This window comes from Anomaloglossus baeobatrachus, chromosome 2, assembly GCF_048569485.1.
Source record: "Anomaloglossus baeobatrachus isolate aAnoBae1 chromosome 2, aAnoBae1.hap1, whole genome shotgun sequence".
NCBI lineage: Eukaryota > Metazoa > Chordata > Amphibia > Anura > Aromobatidae > Anomaloglossus > Anomaloglossus baeobatrachus.
The window spans coordinates 663,441,821-663,463,571 of record NC_134354.1 but is presented as its reverse complement, the minus strand read 5'-3'; the positions used below and the strand labels follow the sequence as shown (position 1 = coordinate 663,463,571).

Here is a 21,751-nt window from a genome sequence, read left to right as displayed (position 1 = left end):
GAGATAAAAATGCTAACTTCGTTATTTTCCACCAGGTGGTGCTATAGGTGGTTTCATTGCGTAGCGCATGGCTACTTTACTATACCTAGACACCACTTCTATGCCTATAGCTGCCGCCGTTCTCAAGTTAATGGCGGTGGACAGGATATGGGTGGACACACTGTAGACGTCAATTGTATATAAGAATTAAATGTAAATCGACAAATTCCATACCCATTAGGACTGCCCGTAAGAACTTACACTTGCTGCAGTACTATTTCTGTATGAAATGGTAGATTACATACAACCTTCCATCATGTGCCGCTGTCACACAAACAATTGTAAGGGAACAGACAGCCGCATGAAACACCGATATACGCTTCCATTTCAGCTTTACTTACTTGGTGGTAGTCAGAGAGGATACTGTGCATGTTCGCCACATCTTCACTGGAGATTTCCTTAACTGCCAGAGTCTTGTCATAAGACAGAAGAAATCGTTTATCATGAGCTTCACTTTCAGTGTATGGAGAACTGCGGGTTAGAGACACCTAAAATAAAGAACGGATGTGAAGGGACGAGTAAATGTTCATACCAAAACCAGGCAGCGCTGCAGATTATATCTCTGTATAGACCAAAGACTGGTACGGCCTGCAAAACTAACCACAGTCTGGTCAAATATGGTAATTTTCCAATGCCATAACCACTTTACCTGGCTCAGTAGAAGGAACCAAACACTGCAAAAGTATAATTCGGACTACATAGGAGACTCATGGCAGACCCCACATCATATAGAAAACCAACTAAATTTAAAGGGGTTCTCCCTTTACACAAAGCATTGGCTTGTGCCTAGTAAGTGCCATCCCTTTGATTGCAAAGATTCCCACCAAACCTCAGGATGAAGGGGCTGCAGCGGCCCCTCCACAATTTTGCCTGCAGAATGATGCTCCTGGATACCTGCTGATAATGGAACAGTAACCGCGCTCAATCACCTATATGACCCCAAGGTGGGTGCAAGTATGCTGCCCTGGCAAAAAGTGACACTATAGAGAAATATCGAAAGTCAATACTATTGCCTCCAGAGCAGTCTGCTGTAGCAAATAAATTACCTCAACTGTCTTCAAAGTTTTGTTCCTACATTGTCTTGTACACATAAAACATAATAAGGACAGCGAAGAGACCATGATGCTGTGTGTGTGTGTGTGTATATGTGTGTGTATGTATGTATATATATGTGTATGTATGCATGCATGTATGCATGCATGCATGCATGCATGCATGCATGTATGTATTACAATATTGCATTCAGCATTCAATGGTTAAAGGACAACATGTGCAAGCAGTTTATATGTTCACCCTGTGTTTATGTGGGTTTCCTCCGACATTTATGAAGCTAACAGGGAACCTGTCAGGTCCAATATGCACCTAGAACAATGAGTAGTTCTGGGTGCATATGTCACTGCCTAAAGCCCCCGTCACATTTAATGACTTACCAGCGATCCCAAAAATGCTGCGACCTGATAAGGATCGCTGGTAAGTCGCTGGTAAGATGTCACACAGTCAGACCTTACCAACGATGCAGTAACGATGAGCGACCTGTATAACGATGAGCGACCTGTATAGGAGGTCACTGTTAGGTGTCAAACACAGCGATGTGTCCTGCCCAGCAGGACATCACCATTGAAGAAAATGGTCCGGACCCTAAGGCAACGACTAGAGATCTCACAGCAGGGGCCTGATCGCTGGTAGGTGTCACACATAACGAGATCGCTAGTAAGATTGTTACTGCGTCACAGAAACTGTGACTCAGCAACGATCTCGTTAGTGATCTCATTATGTGTGATGGGGCCTTAACTGTCCCTGTATACACTAGCATAGATAAAGATATCTTTAGAGAAAGTATTTCTAAAGATCTTTTATCGTATGCTAATGAGCTCGGGGACTAGTCCCAAGGGTGTTCTATCTCCCGACAGATTCGGTTAGTTTGCACTGCTCACTGAATCATACGATCGGATTAGATACACAGACCAGCAGATTGTATCAGATATAAGATACAGACAGTATTGCAAATGATGGGATTAGATACACAGTTCAGCAGGCTACTATGTGACAGTCTTTGTAACTAATCCCATTATGTGTGACACAGTTTGCTGGTCTGCGTATTTAATTCTATCACACATAATTGGATTAGATACATAGACGGTCACACATAATAGTACACTGAGCAGTGTATCTAATTTTATCATTTGCGATACAGTCTGTATCTTACCCCATCATAGGTGATACAATCTGCTGAGGTATGCATCTAATATGATCACAAATTATAGGATTATATACATGGTTTAGAGGACTGTATCATGCATGATAGGATTAGATACACAGACTGTCACACGATAGTAATTTGCTGAGCTGTGCATCCAATTCTATCATGTGTGATAGTCTGTGAGACAATTTGTGATTGGATGAGAATCAGCTCAGCAGACAATCACAAATGAAAGGATTATATAAACGTACTGTTTAACATATGATGGGATTAGATACATGGCTGTGGACTATTTCATACATATTGGGATTAAATGTACAGCTCAGCAGTCTGTATCACACATGATGTGACTAGATACACGGCTCAGCGGACTATATCACATATGATGGTGTTAGATACATGGCTGTCAGTGTACGGCATTATTCAGACATCCATGCATTACAGACATCTGAATGAGGATTACACTGCTGAGCTGTGGACTCTGGTGACAGTGGTGGTGAGCACAGATCGGCAGCCTGGTATTGCGCAATTAATGCCAGGCTACCGAACTGCTCTCACCGCTGGGAGAAGACACCTCTGCAGCCGTGTTCACACCGCTCAGAGCAGGACTGCACAGGTCACTTCTACCGGTGAGAACGTCTCGGTAGTGTGACAGTAGTACAATGCCGGGCTGGAAACCTGCGCTCAGCACCACTGCCCTGGAGCTCTTCTCACCGCTAGCCTGTGAATATTGTGTGAGCAGTGACAGGGGAAGTTATAGCTCAGCGCACAAGTATGGGCTGTAAAGAATGGCGACTAGCGCTCCCCACAGATGTGCACTGGACAGGGCAGAGGACATGTCACAGGCGAGGCACCGACAGTATAGGATGCAGTCGGACATTGTCTGCAGTCTCTAATGGTCAGGGGCTTCCGTATTTGTAACAGGCAAGTGATGTGCTCAGACACTTCCCAACAAATAAAAATGACAGCGCCGAACAGCGGCAGAAAAAAAAAACAAAAAACAAAGAACCTAAAATTAAAATGTTAAAATGTTAAAACACGAAATTTAAATTTTTTAGCTAACTAAAAAAAAAAAAAACAAACCAAAAACTGATTATGCAATAATTGTTAAAGCACCACTCCAGAGATTGTTTTTTTTTTTTTTTCCAGTGGTGGAGTGGTTTATATTTAATGTTCAATCTATTTTTATTGTAAACATATCATATTATACATAAACAGCATGTGAAACTGAATGACTGACATGTCAAACTTTTTATAAATTGCATAGTAAAGAAATCATGTTTTTTCAATCTGTCTCGATCTCGATTTGACCGAATAGTGAGCACTTTTCATCTATAATCCTCAATAAGCCTCTTCAACTTGGATTCCAGCGAGAACCCAGGAAAAGGGAAGGAGAAGAGAAGAGAGAGAGAGAGAAGAAGAAAAGAAGAGAAAAAAAAAAAAAAAAAAAAAAAAAAGAAGGAAAGAAAGGGGGGAGAAGGGAGGGAATTAGAAGGGGAAGTGGGGGAGAGGTAGGTAGCAGCGTGAGTAAGCTGGGAAGACGAAGGCAGACACACAAGGGAAATGGTGGGTAGTTTGATTTTATTAGGGTGGGGGAGGGGCACTCTCTATCGTATGAGAATCAGGTGATCCTACATTCTCATCCGGTTCACCCTAACCAAGCTTTACTCCATCAATCTAATAAGATGTTATGGCTCCATCAAAACAGTTTAACAAAATCTGGAGAATCTTTAAATAGGATCCATTCTCCCCAGGTCCTGCAAAATTTGTCTCTAGTGCCCGCAATGTCGGCAGAGAGCTCCTCCATCCTATATATGTTTGCCATTTCAGAGTACCACTCCGAGATAGGAGGGATCGTGGAGGACTTCCAGTACCTAGGTATGACGGAGCGCGCCGCCGCCAGGCAGAAGCGGAGTATGTCTCTCTTATGATAAGCGATTGAGTGTGGTAACATAGAGAGGAGGGCTATCTTGGGGCAGTTATTCACTGCTTTCCCAGTTATAAGCTGATAATTAGCAAGAACCTTTCCCCAAAACTGTTTTATTCCATCACACTCCCACCAGATATGCGTCATAGTACCGACATCTTGCCCACATCTCCAGCACATCGCAGACACTGAAGGGAATATAATATGTAGTTTAGACGGAAACTGGTACCAACGTGTCAAAATCTTAAAATTTTTCTCCTCTGCAGAGCACGGGACTGACAATTTGAGTAAATAAGAAACATTTCTTCCACTCATCGGGAGAGAAGTGTTGCTTCAGCTCCTTTTCCCAAGCCAATTGGTAGCCTCGTTTGCCTGAGACCCCAACTCTGATAAGAATATTGTACAGAAGGGAGACTGTGTGTTCAGGCGGGCTATTTTTAGTAAACAGTTCCTCAAAGGCACTACAAGTGCCTCGGACTCGATCAACTGTTCTCCCCGGAGAGACAAATGCCCGTAGTTGGAGAAACTCCAACCATTGTGAACCTCTAGACGGAAGCAGTGTCCGAAAGGTTTGGAATGAGGGTAATTTACCATCAATCAGTATGTGCCCCCAGCGGATGTCTTCCTCCGCCCTCCAGCCGAAGTAGCTTCTCTGTTTATATCCAGGGTGAAATGATGGAGTGTAGAATAAGGGAGCGAGGGGACTAACTGACTGTGAAGGCGACATTTTTTTGGATACTATGTGACTAACTTTGAGCGTTTCTTTGATAAAATTTGAAAGCATCCCCACGTTAGGAAGATCTGAAGGAGGTATCCACGGGAGGTGTTTGAGAGGAATCTCCAGTCCTTCTTGCTCTACCCGTATCCATTGCTTAGAGTCACTGTTGAAATGCCAGTCTAATATACGGGTCAAGGCTGCAGCCTGCATGTAGACTCTGAAGTTAGGAAGGCCTGCTCCTCCACACTCCCTTGGAAGGGTAAGAGTGCGTAAGTTGATTCTTGGTTTAATTTTACCCCATATGAATCGGATAATAGCAGATTGAAGGGTACGAAAAAAACTACTGGGAGGAGAAATGGGGATGGTTTGAAAGTAGTACAAAAAGCGTGGCAGGATATCCATTTTAATGACATTCATCCTGCCCATCCAAGACAATTTCAGTCCCCCGTAAGACTTTAAGTTCTTGATTGTACCTTCTAGTAGTGGTAAGTGATTAAGTGTATATAGTTTGGAGAGGTCCGCTGGGATTGAAATACCCAAATATTTAATGGCCGAAGGTCTCCATTTGAATGGGAAGTTAGACATTGCCCGGGAAACTTCAGTTTGGGTCAAAGAGATATTTAAGGCTTCTGATTTTGATAGATTAACTTTAAAGTTACTAAGGAGGCCGAATCGTTCAAATTCCATCATTATAGACGGGATCGATATATGAGGTTGAGAGATGTATAACAGGAGATCATCTGCATATAATGCAATTTTATGATGGGCATCCCCAATCTTGAGTCCTTTGATATTACTATTCCCCCTGAGAGCGTTAGCTAAGTGTTCCATGATGACTACATACAAAAGCGGGGATAAGGGGCAGCCTTGTCTGGTCCCGTTTCGTACAGCGAAGGAGGAGGATAAAGCCCCATTAACCCTGACCTTAGCGGTTGGGTTATCATATAAAGCGCCAATTTTCTGTATAAATCGGGGTCCCAGTCCCAACTGACCCAATGCTGCCCTCAGAAATCCCCAATGGACTCTGTCAAAGGCTTTCTCAGCATCGATGGCTAGGAGACCCAGCGGGATCGAATTGTTTTTAGCTTTAGCAATAAGAGACAAAGTTTTAATTGTATTGTCTCTTGCTTCGCGGCCCTTGACAAACCCCACCTGGTCTGTGTTAATAACGGAGGGCAGAAAAGGGGACAATCTATCAGCCAAAATCTTAGAGTAGAGTTTTAGATCCACGTTTAATAATGAGATAGGGCGATAGCTTGCAGCTAATAATGGGTCTTTCCCCGGTTTGGGGATCACGCTAATGTGTGCTTCCAGAGACTGGGGGGTTAGCTTTATGTCTTCATCAATAGAATTAAATGTTTTGGCCATTATCGGGGCTAATTGGTCCTTAAGCAATTTGTAAAAAGCCGGGGTGAACCCGTCAGGGCCAGGGGATTTACCTGAAGGAGTAATTTGAATTGCGTTACAGATTTCGGATTCTGATATATCCTCCTCCAGGATCTCTATAACATTGCTATCTAGGGGGGGCAAGGCTGTCTCTTGTATATATCTCCCGATTTTGTCTGCCAGGTCAGTGGGTGGGAGCTCTGCATACTGCCCTTTAATATTATATAGGTCTTTGTAGTAGGACCGAAAGACCTCCAGGATCTCTGTTGGATCATATGTTTTGTCTCCTTTGGTGTTGATACATGGAATGTATGAGGTGTTGGCCCGGGGATGCAGCAGTCGTGCCAAAGGACGACCACATTTGTCAGATGAATTATAATAAAAATTTTTGACTCTCTCTCTATGGTAGAGAAATTTCTGGTCCAATAGGGTTTTTAGGTTAGTTCGTTTAAGGACGAGGTCAGCCAGAACTGTGGGGGTACGTGTCAGTTTATGTGTATTTTCCAACTCATGGATCTGTGTTAACAAGTTATCAATCTCTTTAGCTCTTTCCCTCTTGATCCTAGAGCCGTGCTTAATCAGTATTCCACGCAAGACACACTTCAAGGTCTCCCATTGGGTAGGCTGAGAAGTTGGGTCAGAACTATGGATTTGCGTGAAGGAGTCGATTGAATCTCTCAACTCCGTTAGGCAGAGATTGTCTTTGAGTAAATTGTTGTTTAACCTCCAGGTCCATGAGCGCTGGGAGAGGGAGGGTACCTGAAGGGAAAGGTAGACTGGGGCATGGTCGGACCAAAAAATTTCCCCTATCTCTGTAATGGGATGCCAAGCCAACGCTCCGTGGCTTACCAGAAAAAGGTCTATCCTGCTGTATGAATTGTGTGGTGGGGAATAATATGTGTAGTCCTTACCTTGAGGGTTTAGGATTCTCCATACATCAATCAGTCGGAGGGCGTGAAAAGTCCGCTTTAGTGCACTAAGTTCCTTGGTGCGGACACTGCCTCGTCCAGAGGAGGAGTCCATGGCTGGGTCTAGAGTAAAATTGAAGTCACCCCCAACCACCAATGTCCCTTCTGCAAAATCAGATAACTGCGTCAGAAGGGCCCTACAGGTAGAGATCTGATTAGTGTTAGGTAGGTACCAGTTTGCGATTGTAAACGTCGAATTTGCGACCTTCAATTTAAGAAATATATAACGACCCTGCTCGTCTATACAGGAGTCGACTATGGTGTGCACTAAGTGTTTATGAAGTGCAATCGATACTCCTTTAGATCTGGCCTCTGGGTTAACGCTGTGAAACCATACTGGATAAAATCTATCTCGTAGTATGGGTACATGATCCTTCTTAAAATGCGTCTCCTGTAATAGAAGAATCTGAACCTTTTTTTTGTGCATAGAATACAGGACCTGTGAGCGCTTTTGAGGAGTATTAAAACCCCGTATGTTAATAGAGCAAAAATTGAGGGTGGTCATGTTGGTCCAAGGGCTTCAGAGAGCGTGAAGGGATCCGGGAAAGATAGGGGAAGGGAGACAAAGAGAAGTGGACAAAGATAGAGAAGAAGTGGGGAAGGAGAGAACGGGGAGAGAGAAGGAGGAGAGGAAAAGAAAAAGAAAAAGAAAAGAGAGAGAAGAGAGAAGAAAAAGAAAAAAAAAAAATAAATAAATAAATAAAGGGAAAAAAGGGGGGGCCTCAGAGAAGATAAGATGTGTAAGATAGATAGGATAGTCTATCAAGAGACAAAGAAGGCGCAAAAAAGGAAAAGTACAGGTAAATCAACAATCGGGGGGTTAGTATAATCTACACCTGCCCGCAGTGTGTAGACCCCCAGTGGTAAGTAGGCTTTCAACGGAGGTCTGCTCCTTCCGGACCGACCCACGACCCAGTTTAAGAATTGTACAAAGTACTGAAATCTGAATAAAACAGCAACACACCTAGCTCCATCAATTCCTGAATAGCTTAGTAACCATTTAAACCTCTAAACATTAAAACGTTTATCCCTTTAAAGGATGTTTAGCCCAGGATAACTATCTGGCATGTGAAATAATGAGATATATCAGGACAATATTTTATCCCCAAGCCATTTTACGTGGATCTCTATAGACCATTTTTCACACAAAGCGCCGGACATAGGCCTGTATGGGAAAGGAACAATAAACTCAATAAACTGAGTCTCCAGATGAGGCAAAAGGGATAGACTCCTTTTCTCTTCTTCGCTGCGAGCCTCGATTCCTCCTACGTGCCCCATCCCGTTGTGGCAGGGGGACATTAGCCTCCATCCCAAAGGTACCGTGGACATAAGGCCAGTCTGTAACCGGAATGTGTACAATAGGTATCTCAAGGGCCGTGCAGAAGCTTGGAAGATCTTTCAAAGAATGAAGCACATGTAGGAGTCCAGCATGTCGGACCTGTAGTTTGAATGGAAATCCCCATGAGTATAAGATATTCCTTTGTCGGAGGGCATCCAGGAGGGGTCTCAGGACTTTGCGTTTTTGTAGTGTATGACGGGATAAATCTGGCAACAGTTGGACTGGTGTATTTTTAAACAGAATGGGGTCCTTCTGTCGAGCCTTGTTTAAGATCTCTTCTTTTTTTTTATATTTATGCACTCTGCAAATGACATCCCGTGGGTTGGAGCCTTCTACTGGTTTAGGGCCCAGGGATCTGTGTGCCCTATCCAGTTCCAGACGAGAGTCTCGTGGGAGGCCTAATATGGAGTTGAATAGGCGCCTTAGAGATTCATCCAGATCTTGGGGGGCAAGGGACTCAGGGATACCTCTTACCCTAATATTGTTTCGCCTACCCCTATTTTCTAAGTCATCAAGCAGACCTGTCAAATGCTCAATCTGAAGAGCTTGCGTAGACAGGGCCTGTGCTTGAGAAGCTAGTTGTGTTGAGATAGAAGCCGTGCAGGATTCAGAGGTTGCCATGCGTTCATTTAACTGTTGCACCTCTCCTTTTATAGACGCTGACTCTGCTTTATATGAGGCCTCTAATCTAGTTATGTAGTTTTCCATTTCTTCTCTAGTTGGTATGGATCTAATTCGTGCCTTAAGGTCATCCCATACACAGTCCTCCTGAGTATCCATTTGTGCATCTCCATCTGTGAGGCTGTGTGGAGGAGATCTGAGAGCAACAGGAGTTGTGCCTCTTTCTGGGGAGGAAGGGGTTTCTTGTGATAAGGCACTGCCTGACATATCTGGCAGTGTAAGAGGAAGTCCCAATGTTACCCGTCCAGGGTGTTGCATGTATGGAGCCAGCAAGGGGTCACACAGTGCAGGGCCAGGTGTATTGCCAGTGAGATAGGTGGCAGCAGCAGAGTGTTTATTCTGAGCACCAGGAGCACTGTGGTTTATATTTAAATGTAAATCCCCTGCCCCCCCCAGTCTTGGGCTACATTCACACGGCCGTCCCGTTTTTTTGCGGTTCGCAAAAACTGGTACTATTTTTCCAAGGATGCATCCATGTGACATCCATATCCGTTCCGTGTACGGTCTGTGTGTCATCCATATGTCTTTTATTTTTCTAGCAGACCACAAAAAAAAAATAAAAAAAAGTGTACATACAGTCAAGAGCTAGCCAGATAGAGATAGATGAGAAAGACATATATAATGTTTCCCTGCAATGCATTTTGTAATCTTGCATCCTTTAGTGCCCTTTATGTGGCACTAAAGGGTGTTTAGCCTTGTACTTAGCCAAAAAAAAAATAAAAAATACAAAGTGGGGTATCCCTTATTTTTTTTGTAGTTAGCTAGGGTAAAGCAGATGACTGGCAGCTTCACCTTGGCTGTTATTTTTAATTAAAAAATTTAACAACAAAAAACATTGGGTCCCCTCAAATTGTATCAGCAGCCAAGGTAAAGTGGACAGCTATGGTCTGGTATTCTCAGACTAGGGAAGTCCACGGTAATTGGACTATTAGACAAAAAAAAAAACAACAACAACAACAACAACAACAACAACAACAACAAAAAAAAACAAAAACACTCCAATACATTCGCTTTCACCAATATATTGAAAAGAAAAAAATCCGGGTCCTGTCCTAATCCAATAAGGGGGTCCCACGACAATCCATACTCACTGTCCCAGTCAATGAAGAACAGAATGTTCCCCATTGGCTGGCAGAGCAGTGCAGTGACCTGAGCTAACATTAGGTCAAGCCAGGTCACGTTGACGTCATGAGGTTAGCTAGGTACGGACCTTTTAAAGGCTTGGTTGTGACCTCAGTGATCTGCACGGCGAAAATAACAAGGGTTTCTAGTGGCTGGTTGAAGCACGAGGTCACAACAAAGCCTTTAAAAAGGTCCGTCCATACATACATAGTAAGTCAGCATTAGCCTCTGCCCCCTGATCACGCCACTGTGGTGAAACATGTTGGGGAGGCTGCTGATTATTATTAATTATTATAGCGCCATTTATTCCATGGCACTTTACAAGTGAAAGAGGGTATACGTACAACAATCATTAACAGTACAAGAAAGACTGGTGTAGGAGGAGAGAGGACCCTGCCCGCGAGGGCTCACAGTCTACAGGGAATGGGTGATGGTACAATAGGTGAGGACAGAGTTGGTTGCGCAGTGGTCTACTGGACTGAGGGCTATTGTAGGTTGTAGGCTTGTTGGAAGAGGTGGGTCTTGATAGGATTTTAATTTGCAAACATTGTGGTCATTAGCAAAGAAAGAAATGTGTACATAGCGTTATATACTGTGATTATAAGAGGAGTAGACCCATATGAGGGGACAATAAATAACTGACATATAATGACTATATAGGATATCTAATTCAGGTCACTGTGTTTAGCGGTTTTCATTATTTTGTGAGTCCAAGATTCTTTTATTAAAAAAATGAATTAAAAGTTATATCTTAACTAGTCTTCAGTTTAGGGAATCTGCCGTAGGTTACAACTCAATACAACTATGAGAGCCACGTTCTGGCAATTGGAAATGTATTGAGCGCTTGTGATATAACCTCTGACTTCTGGCCGATGAGATGTTACAAGCACAAATATAGCGCAGAGGGACCGGAGTGATTCCGAAAAAAGATGAAGACAGCAGAGGGTGAACGGAGGCAGGAACTTAGATCTAAAACACAAAACGCTCCAACAAAAATTAAATTTAAACAAAATGCTTGAGTGGTGCTTTAACAAAAAAAAAAAAAAAAAAAAAAAAAAAAAAAGAAAAAAAAAAAAAAAAAAACACAATACATTCCCATTATAGCAAAAATCTGGCTATTAAAATGCAGCAGAAAATACTTCAATGACATGTAAAACCCTGTATTACAAGGGGGAATTTACAAAAATAAATAAAATAAAAAAAAAAAATTACACCTCGAATTAAGAAGGGTTCAGATGACCATAAGTCGTAAGTCACTATTTGACTGTATTTATATTCCCATTATAGTAGAATAAAAATAAAATGGATTCGTTCTACGTTTATACCATGCCTGCATACAACGTCATCTTTCCCTACTGGCACTCTAATGCTGCGGCCTGTAGTAATTCAAAGACATTTCTTTGTACTGAGATAAGCAGATTTGCTTTAATAAGAGGATTTTATGGATTCTTTTCCAAAAAGTAAGACTCATGAATATAAAGTACTTGGCGTTTAACTTCAGCAATGCCAAGATTGTAAAGCCCAACACGAAGTTACAATCAAGCATTCCCGTCTCGTGAAGGAAACCTCTCAGATTCTGAAAGGTGTTATTATCGTACTGTTCTTTTAATTCTTTTCCACAACCTGCAACATTTCCCGGGTGTTTAAAAAAAATAAAATAAAATTATATCTATCTATATAATAAGAAGCCCACTTGAAAATTAGTAAGATCCAACGTAACGCATCACTGAAAGGCATCAACCATTATTACTATATACTGAAAAAAAAAATATAGTTTTGTATTTTCCCCATGAACAGGGCAGCCATCCTGTCAGCTCTGCTCTCGGATTGATAGACAATGAACACGCTTCAAATACTCAGTTTGTGGCCATTTAGTTTAACCTTAAAGTTTGGGCAAATTTTAAAGGGACAAGTGAAAGTCAGTACTTTGTAGAACCTACTTTAGCAGCAATTCCAGCTGCAACTCACTTTGGATGAGGCTCTATCAAATTTACACATACTGACAATGGGATTTTTGCCCATTCCACAAGGCAAACACTGCTCTAGCTCCTTCAAGTTAGAGGATTTCCTTTTGTGAACAGCAATATTCAAGACTGACCACAGATTCTCAATTGGATTAAGGTCTGGGCTTTCACTCGGCCACTTCAATACATTTAGACATTTCCTCAAACCACTCGAGTTTTGTTTTAGCAGTATGGTTTGAGTCATTGTCTTGTTGGAAGATGAATCAACATCCCAATTTCAAATCACTGACAAAAAGGTTTTGCTCCATATTCCCCTAAACTCTGACAATTTCCCAGTCCCTGCTGCTGAAAAACAGCCACAACATGATGCTTCCACTACCATATTTCACTGTAGGAATGATTTTCTCGAGGTGATGAGCAGTGTTTGTTTGGCACCAGACACAGCACTTACCTTGGTGCCAAAAAGTTCAATTTTAGTTTCATCTGACTACAGAATCTTCCTCCATACATTTGGAGAGTATCCCACATGTCCTCTGGAAAAATCAAAACAAGCCTTCCAATTTTTGGCTGTACGTTAAGGCTTTTTTCTGGCCACTCTTCCATAAAGGCCAGCTCTATGATAGTGTACAACTTCTTGTGTTCTTATGGACACTCCAGTCAGTTCTTTCAGAGTTACCTTTTGGTCTCTGTGCTGCCTCTCTGATTAATGCCCTCCTCACCTGGGCTGAGTGGGCGGCCCTCGCTTTGCAGGTTTGTTGTTGTACCATTTTCTTTCCATTTGATAATAATGGATCTGATAGTGCTCCGGGGGATCATCAGAGATTGGGATATTGTTTTAGAACACAACCCTGACTTGTACTACTAAACAGCTTTGTCTCTGACTTGTTTGGAGATCTCCTTGTTCTTCATGGTGGCGTTTGGTTAGTGGGGCCTCGAGGCCTTTTAGAAAATGTGTGTATATACTGACAGATCCCGGGACATGCAGACTGCAGACAGGTGGTTTTCCCTTTACCAAGCATGTGACTTATGAAAGTAACTGCTTGCACCAAAAATGTTTAGAGGCTTCATAGCAAAAGGGATGAATACATGTGTACATGGCAATTTTTATTTATTTTATCCCATAAATTTAACTTTTGCCTATATTTTTCTCACTTCACTTCCCCAACTTAAGACTATTTCGACACAATCAGATCACAAAAATATTTAAACACAGGTTGTAATGTAATAAATTAGGTATAAAGCGAAGGGGTTGAATACTTTCGCAATATACTGTAGATACACTCACAGATATCTATTATTTTGTTAAGCCCTGAAAATGTTATGAAATAAGTAATTACTTACCGGTAATGTGTTTTTTCCGAACCCATGACGGCACCACGAGAGAGAGGATCCGCCCATCCAGGACAGGAAACCTTCAGGTTAAAAAGGGGCGGTCCTCTCGCCGCTTCAGTTTGATTACAGAGCATGAGAGGACCTCCGAAAAAAAACAACAACAGGTTAGTAGAAGGCCACCACCGGAAAAAATTGTGGAAGAAGGAAGAAAGGAAGGTGAACCAACCAACAATCCCCAGTGCAGGGTGGGAATATAAGGGTGCAGTCATGGGTTCAGAAAAAAACACATTACCGGTAAGTAAATACGTATTTTTCCCTCACCCTATGACCGCACCACGAGAGAATTACAGAGAAAGAAAAATTAGGGAGGGACCACAGCCTGTAGAACACGCCTCCCAAAAGGTGAGGTCCGAGAAGGAAAGATCCAACCTATAATGCTTATAAAAGGTCGAGGGTGAGGACCATGTGGCAGCTTTACAAATTTGAGCAATGGAAACATCCGCCCGTTCTGCCCAAGACGATGCTACAGCCCACTTGGAATGTGCCTTCAGACCCACCGGAACAGCAGCACCCCTATCCGTGTAAGCTAATGGCGTCCCTAATCCACCTGGCCAGCGTGGATTTGGAACACTTAACCCCCTTTTGAGGCCCCTGGAAGGAGAGAGACTTGTCCCTCCTCCGGGAACTGGTGACAAGAAGATACTGGATGAGACAACGACGTACATCCAGACAATGCCAACGCCTTTCCTCCGCACGCGTCGGGTTAGTGCAAAAGGATGGCAATACAATCTCCTGGGACGTATGAAACCGAGAAACAACCTTGGGGAGGTATGCAGGGTCAGGGCGCAAAACTACCCTATCGTCCAGTATTTGAGTGTAAGGCGGGTCAATAGAAATTGCCTGAATGTCGCTACGGGTCGAGGTCAGGGCTACCAGGAGGACAGTCTTAAGGGAAAGACATTTAACAGATATGGAGTCAAGGGGCTTGAACGGAGGATCCGTCAGGGCCCCCAAAACCAGGTTAAGGTCCCAAGGGGGGAGGGAGACTACCCGTCTAGGACGCTGGCGCGAACTAGCCCTGATAAACCGAGCCACCCAAGGGTTCCCCGCGACATTATAATTGTAGAGTGCCGCTAACACGGAGATCTGGACCTTGAGTGTGCTAACCGCCAACCCCTTGTCCAACCCGCACTGCAGGAACTCCAGGATGGGACCGATGGGAACCTCCCCAGTTACATTAGCCCCTGAGGAAGATAAGAACTTTTTCCAAGTCCTACAGTAGATCTTGGTCGTCACAGGCTTTCTACAACCTAACAGTATGGAAACTAAATTGGGGGAAAACCCCTTACTGATCAGTAACGCCCTCTCAAATTTCATGCCGTCAGGTGCAACTTGACAGTCAGAGGATGGAAGACAGGTCCCTGGGACAGGAGATTCGGAAGTTCTGGGAGGATCCACGGGTCGGTCAGAGACATCCGAACTAGCCAAAAAAACCATGGTCGCTTTGGCCAGAAGGGAGCAATCAGAAGGATTCTGGCCTCGTCCTCCCTGATTTTCTTCAGGACTGCGGGGAGGACCAGTGGGGGAAATGCATAAGCTAGGGGGAAAGTCCCACGGGATTGACAGGGCGTCCACAGCAAACGGAAGTTCCTTGGGATTGAGAGAGCAGAACTGAGGAACCTTCCTGTTCTGTTTGGTGGAAAAAAGGTCGATGGCTGGAACCCCCCACCTGGCCGTGATGAGGTTGAAGACGGACGGGTTGAGCTCCCACTCCCCCTCGCGCAGGCGAGTGCGACTCAGAAAATCCGCCGCGAGGTTGTCTTTCCCCCTGATGTGAACAGCAGTGAGGGACAGAAGGGGAGTTTCTGCTAGTAGCAGAATCCAGTCGGCTATCATCATAAGTGACCTGGATCTTGTGCCCCCCTGATTGTTCAGATAAGCCACCGTCACCTGATTGTCCAACAACACCCGGGTATGGTGACCAGTCAGTGAAGGGAGAAGTCCAGTCAGGGCCCGTTCCACAGCCAGCAGCTCTCTGGTATTGGAGGAGGAAGCTGCCTCCCTGGGTGACCAGAGACCTTGAATCGGACGGTCCAGCAGGTGAGCCCCCCCCATCCGGACACAATGGCATCCGTGGTCACAATTCGGGACACCGGGACAGACCATGGGACTCCCTTTGTGAGGTGCGCAGGAACCAGCCACCAGTGAAGGGAGGCGATGGAGCTGGAGCTCAGAGTAATCAGATTGTTCAACCTGTCCCCTAGAAACGACTGATGTCCCAAAATGTCCCACTGGAGGGCTCTGGTATGTCCTTGAGCCCATAAAACTGCAGGGAGAGTAGAGGTTAGGGAGCCCAGAAGAGACCTAGCCCGTCGCAGGGACATGTGCGGAACCACCACCGCCTGCTGCACCAGAGAGCGAATCTTCTCCACTTTGGAAGGTGGTAGACATTCCTGTACGAGAGAGTCCAAAGTAAGTCCCAAAAAGACCTGCACCATGGCTGGAAACATCCTCGACTTCTCCCTGTTCAAAATCCAGCCAAGACCTTGCAGCTTTGAGCAGACAGTCTGAAGCACGGTAGTACAATGGTTCGCTGAATCCCCCACCACGAGGAAGTCGTCGGGATACGGGATAATGAGAATTCTGTCTTCCCGCAGGTGGGCAGTGATCTCCAGGACGAGCTTCGTGAAGATACGGGGCGCAATTGCCAGGCCGAATGGTAAAGCCCTGAACTGTAGATGACGCACCGACCCGTCGAGCATCACCGCCACCCTGAGATACTTCTGGAAGGGAGGAGCGATGGGAACATGATAATACGCGTCCTTCAGATCCAGGACAGCCATATGACAATTTGGGTAGAGAGACTTGATTGTGGACTTCATCGATTCCATCTTGAAGGACAGGATTTGCAGGTGGCTGTTCAGGCCTGCGAAGTTTATGATGACCCGAAAGGAGCCGTCCGGTTTCCCGACCAGAAAAAGAGGGGAGTAAAACCCCTATCCCCTTTCCGCCAATGGGACGTCCGTCAGGACCGCCCGGCGCAATAGGGACGTCACTTCCCCCTCCAAGGCATGTTGTTCTCTCGGGGACGTCCTCGGGGATGTCTGGAGAAAGCGCCGGGGAGGAACACTGCGGAATGGAAATGTCAGACCTGATCGGATGATATTGAGAATCCACAGGCTCGAAGAAATACGTTCCCAGGCAGGAAAAAAGCAGGTCAATCTCCCCCCCACCTGGGGAAGGGAGTCATTGGGAAGACTTCTTGGATTGGGAAAAGCCCTTAAACAAGAACCCCTTATCCTCCTTCTTTCGATCCGACCAGGTACTCCTATTCCTGGGGGTGAACTTACGGGTTAACTGCTTCTTACGAAAGGATCGCTTGAAGGAGGGAAAGGACAGGGTCGGAAAATTCCTTTTTCTGTCTCCCGCCTTCTCAAGAACATCATCCAGAACTGATCCAAAAAGAAACTCGCCCTGACAGGGAATGGAACACAATTTAGACTTAACCTGTAGATCCCCCGGGCAACATTTCAACCATAAAGCCCGATGAGCCGCATTAGAAAGGGCCGCAGTCTTAGCAGCTAGTCGAGTGGAATCTGCCGATGCATCTGAAATGAAAGCCGCAGCTCCCTGCAGCCTGGGCAGAGAAGAAATAATCTCGTCCCGAGGAACCTTGGCTCTCAGCTTCTCCTCTAGTTCGGACAACCACATCGCCAGAGACCGTGCCGTACATGTAGCTGCAATGGCAGGCCGGAGAGCACCTGCTGAGGACTCCCATGCGGTTTTAAGGAAAACATCCGCCTTCCGATCCATAGCGTCCTTTAAGGATCCCATGTCTTCGACGGGAATGGAAAACGTCTGATGCTTTAGCCACTGCCACATCCAATTTGGGTGCCCTATCCCAATGGGAACAGGTAGCATCCTCAAAGGGATACTTGCGCTTGAAGCCGCCCGGAAGAGAACCCCGCTTATCCGGTTTCTTCCATTCCCTGGAGATCAACGCCTGCATCTTGTCCACTGCCGGGAAGGTCCTGCGCTTTCTATGTTCCAGACCCTTAAACATCACATCTTGGACTGAAGGCTGCAATTTCTCCTCAGTAATGCCCATAGTGTCCCTGACAGCTTTAATCAATTTGCTCGTGCCTTTACTGGGAAACATTGGTGGACATCAGCCTCACTGTCAGAGGAAGAAGACGCAGAGCCAGAAGACCCACACTCTTCCTCGGATCGACTGGATGGTGAGGCCTGGGAGGCCTGTCTATGCCGCTTACAAGGAGGCTCATTCAGGGACTGCAGAGAACTCTGGACTTCGGACCGGATGATGGCACGAAGATCACTAGCAAACCCAGGAGTCTCATCAGAAATGGTCTGCTGGATACAGTCCTTGCAGAGCCGTTTGGACCAGGACGGAGCAAGTTCCCGGTTACAGAGGGCGCATTCCCTGTTATTCGATTTGGCCGTACACTTCCGTGGTTTTTTAACCTATGCATGACAGGGATGGAGGGGAGACACAAAACCAGGAAAACAATGAACAACAGGTACACATGCCCGAAGATCACTCACCCATAAGAGATGAAGGGTCGGTACCGGTTCTGGGGAAGGAGCTTTCATCAAAGTCTTCCCTCTGGAGGCGCCTTTGCCGTTAGATGCATCTCGGGTCTGTTTAGTGGCCTGGGTGCCACGCTTGCTGGATAAGCTGGCATCAGAGCCAGAGTCGCTCCTGCGACGCTCCGGTGGTTTCACCACCTTGCCAGCAGGAGGGGAGGAGGACTCACGCACCGAGTGCAGGTCCTCCTCACGGTGCCCATCCTTGTCCATATTCCTAAGGCCTTTGCTATGGCAACAAACACCTCCGTTATGCAGGAGGACTGTAGCACGTTCCTCCAGCTCTGAGCTCCGTTTTGAAACTGAGCGCTGGAGCACTGGAGTACATCCCCTCACGCGCCTCCGGACCCAATTCCTGGGTCTGACGTCACCGACGACGTCAGCGCATGTCAGGTGTGGCTGCCGCGCATGCGCAACGCCCGCAAAACACGCCCCCAAGATGGCTGCGGCGTGCAGCACACGCGGCCGCGAGCAGCCCCGCCGCCCTGGAAGGACCAGCCGGCTGCTTTACTTACCTGCCGCCTGATGCGCAGCACCCGCTCATGGACGCAACCACCGGGGGTCCGCCATGGCGCCTCCAGGCACCCGAACGGAGCGAGGCAGGACCCATGCCGCCGCCAGAACCGCCCGTCGGGACCGGGTAAGAGTTGCTAGAAGATCCACGGCCCTCCAGGGCCGCAACCTGAGGTATCCGTCCAGGACAGGAAACCAAACTCAAGCGGTGAGAGGACCACCCCTTTTTAACCTGAAGGTTTCCTGTCCTGGATGGGCGGATCCTCTCTCTTGTGGTGCCGTCATAGGGTGAGGGAAAAATAAAAGATGCACTATACTGATCTTTTTCCCGGTGATCCAGCCCCGACCCTCCAGCTGTGCCATATTATTGGCATTACTGCAGCGCAATGGGAGCCATAATGCCAGCAGTACAGAACGAGATTCCTGTAGCCACTGATTGACAGCAAATATGTAGTGATCACATGTTAAAACCAGGACGACAGTGGGGAACACAAGAGGTGGATCAAAAAGCAGCAAGGAAGGGTTTTTTTTTTTTTTTTTTTTTAAAAAAAAAAACAAAGGGAGAAAAATGTTGAAAGCTGTATAGCTCATTAACTTTACTGCCCGCGGTCGTTAAAAGGGTTATGTCCTGATTTGTACAGCTACATGTGAGCCTTGCAGACATGAGTGGAATAGTTATCCACCCGTACCTGTTAACCTCCTTAAATGGCGCTGTCAAAATGCGACAGCACCATTTTAATAGCGATCGATGTAGTTCTGTAACAAGTCATGGAGAAAAAGACAGATGTAGTTCTGTACTCACTGGAATTCACGTGACGTGATCACGTGGATCTGATGCTTGTCATGGTAGTACATGGTCACGTAATGGCTCCAGTAGCTCACATGACTCAGGTCCTGTAACCAGCAGCCGAATACTGCTGGTTACAAGAAATCATCATTTCTCCCGGTCTGAGCGGTGCTGCTCTGATTGGGAGAAAAGAATGTGCAATCAGACTACTGATCCTTATAGCCCCCTAGGGGAACTAGTAAAATAAAAAAATAACCCTAAAAAAGTTCAAGTCACCCCACTTTCCCCCCATTGAAAATGAAAGGGTTAAACAAATTTTTTTTTAAAAAAAACCGTAAAAAATAATAATAATAATAATAATATTATTATTAAATAATAAACAGACATTTGGTATCGTGGCATTCAGAAATGCCCAATCAAAATATAAAATCAATTAATCCGATTGGTACACAGCGTAGCAGCAAAGAAAATTCCATACTTTTTGGTCGCCGCAAATTTTGCCCAAAATGCAACAGGAGATCAAAACGTAGCCTCTGTGCAAAAATAGTTCCATTAAAAACGTCAGCTCGAGACAAAAAAAAAAAAATAAGCCGTCACTGAGCATAGATCCCGAAAAATGAGAACGCTACAGATTCACAAAATATGGTGCAAAATGTGAGCCACTTTTTTTTTTTTGCACAAATGTCTAAAGATTTTATTTTTTTTTTAACTCCTTAGATAAAAGTAAACCTATACAATGTTTGGTGTCTATGAACTCACCCAGACCTGAGGCATCACACCCATCAGTTTTACCATATAGTGGACACAGTGAATAAAGTATCTCAAAAACAATTGTGCAGTCGCACTTATTTTGCAATTTTTCAGCATTTGGAATTTGCAGTTGTCCACTACACTATATGGTAAAGCTCATTGTTTCACTTAAAAGTACAACTCGTTCCACAAAAAAACAAGCCCTCAAATGGCTATATTGACAGGAAAAAAAAAAAAAAAAAAAAAAAAGATGGCTCCCGGAAGAAGGGTGGCGAAAAAAAACAAAAGCAAAAAACAAAAACACAAAACGGAAAGCCAAAAAATTGGGACTGTCATGAAGAGGTTAAGAGGGAGAACCACCAGTAAATGACCTATGTTCCAAGCATAGCAAAAACATTAATTTTTTTGTCATGCATGCTAAAAATTTGTTTTATAAAATTATTATTATGGTCTTTCTCATTAATAAATTCCATAGATTATATTAACATGTAAGTGGTCATTTTGGTGGCTTACCTGATAATCAATGTCGTCTATTCCAAAACGCTCACGGAGATTCCGGAAAACTTGTGGACAGTAGTCTTTAAACTTAAAGTGACTGGGCAAATTCTCCCTAAAAAGTGAAAAAATATGAAGGAATGTAAATTGAGTTTTTCAATATATAGTGGTAAAAAAACCCAAAAACCTGCAAAAGGTGAAAATAATTACAAGTACTAATATCTGAAAAAACAGGTTAGAGTACTCCTAGGATAGTTAACATGGTAAAAAAAAAAAAAAAAAAAAATTCCAAGTGTGTCGAAATTGCAATTTTTAAAAAATGTATTAAAAAAAAAAATTCCTTGTGTCGCTATTTTCTGAGAGCCGTAACATTTTACATTTTCGGGATATGGGGCTAAGGACTGTTTGTTTGCGCCCTAAGCTGACATTTTTTTGCAGATAGCCCTTCGGGATGGATATGATTTTTTGACCAAATGTTATTGCATTTTATGGAAATGTTACAATGGCCAAAAAAAACGTAGTCTGGGGTTTCAAGTTTTTTTTTCTCCACTGTTCACCACCAGGATTAATTTATTTTATATTTTAATAGATCATACCTTTACAAATGAAGCGATACCAAAATGTGTTTAAAATTACTTCATACAACTTTTTTTTAACTTTTCACTGAAGTTTTTAGTTCTCTTAAAAAGGGGCTTAAACCCACAATGATTGGATTGCTTGTACTATACACAGCACTGCTACAGCACTGCTATGCATTTCAAAACTCAGTCTCATATGAATGCCACCTACAGGCTGGCTTTCACAGATGTACCGTAATGACAGACATAGGGGTCTTCAGCAGACCAGCAGCCATCATGGCAACCCATCAGCTCCCCGCACCGACGGGCGCATAGAATGTTTTTCCTTGTTGCCGTGCACTAAATGC

The 21,751-nt window shown here is 44.5% G+C and overlaps 1 protein-coding gene across 1 annotated transcript in view; it reads right to left on the bottom strand.

Moving 5' to 3' along the window:
- PIP4K2C (phosphatidylinositol-5-phosphate 4-kinase type 2 gamma) overlaps positions 1 to 21,751 on the bottom strand; it is a 121,323-nt gene that overhangs the window by 62,023 nt on the left and 37,549 nt on the right. Inside the window, exons 3-4 of the mRNA XM_075337083.1 lie at positions 20,845 to 20,941; positions 381 to 527 (exon numbers count right to left, since the gene is read on the bottom strand). Of these exons, the coding sequence (XP_075193198.1) occupies positions 381 to 527; positions 20,845 to 20,941 (244 nt within the window). The remainder of the gene's footprint in view (positions 1 to 380; positions 528 to 20,844; positions 20,942 to 21,751) is intronic.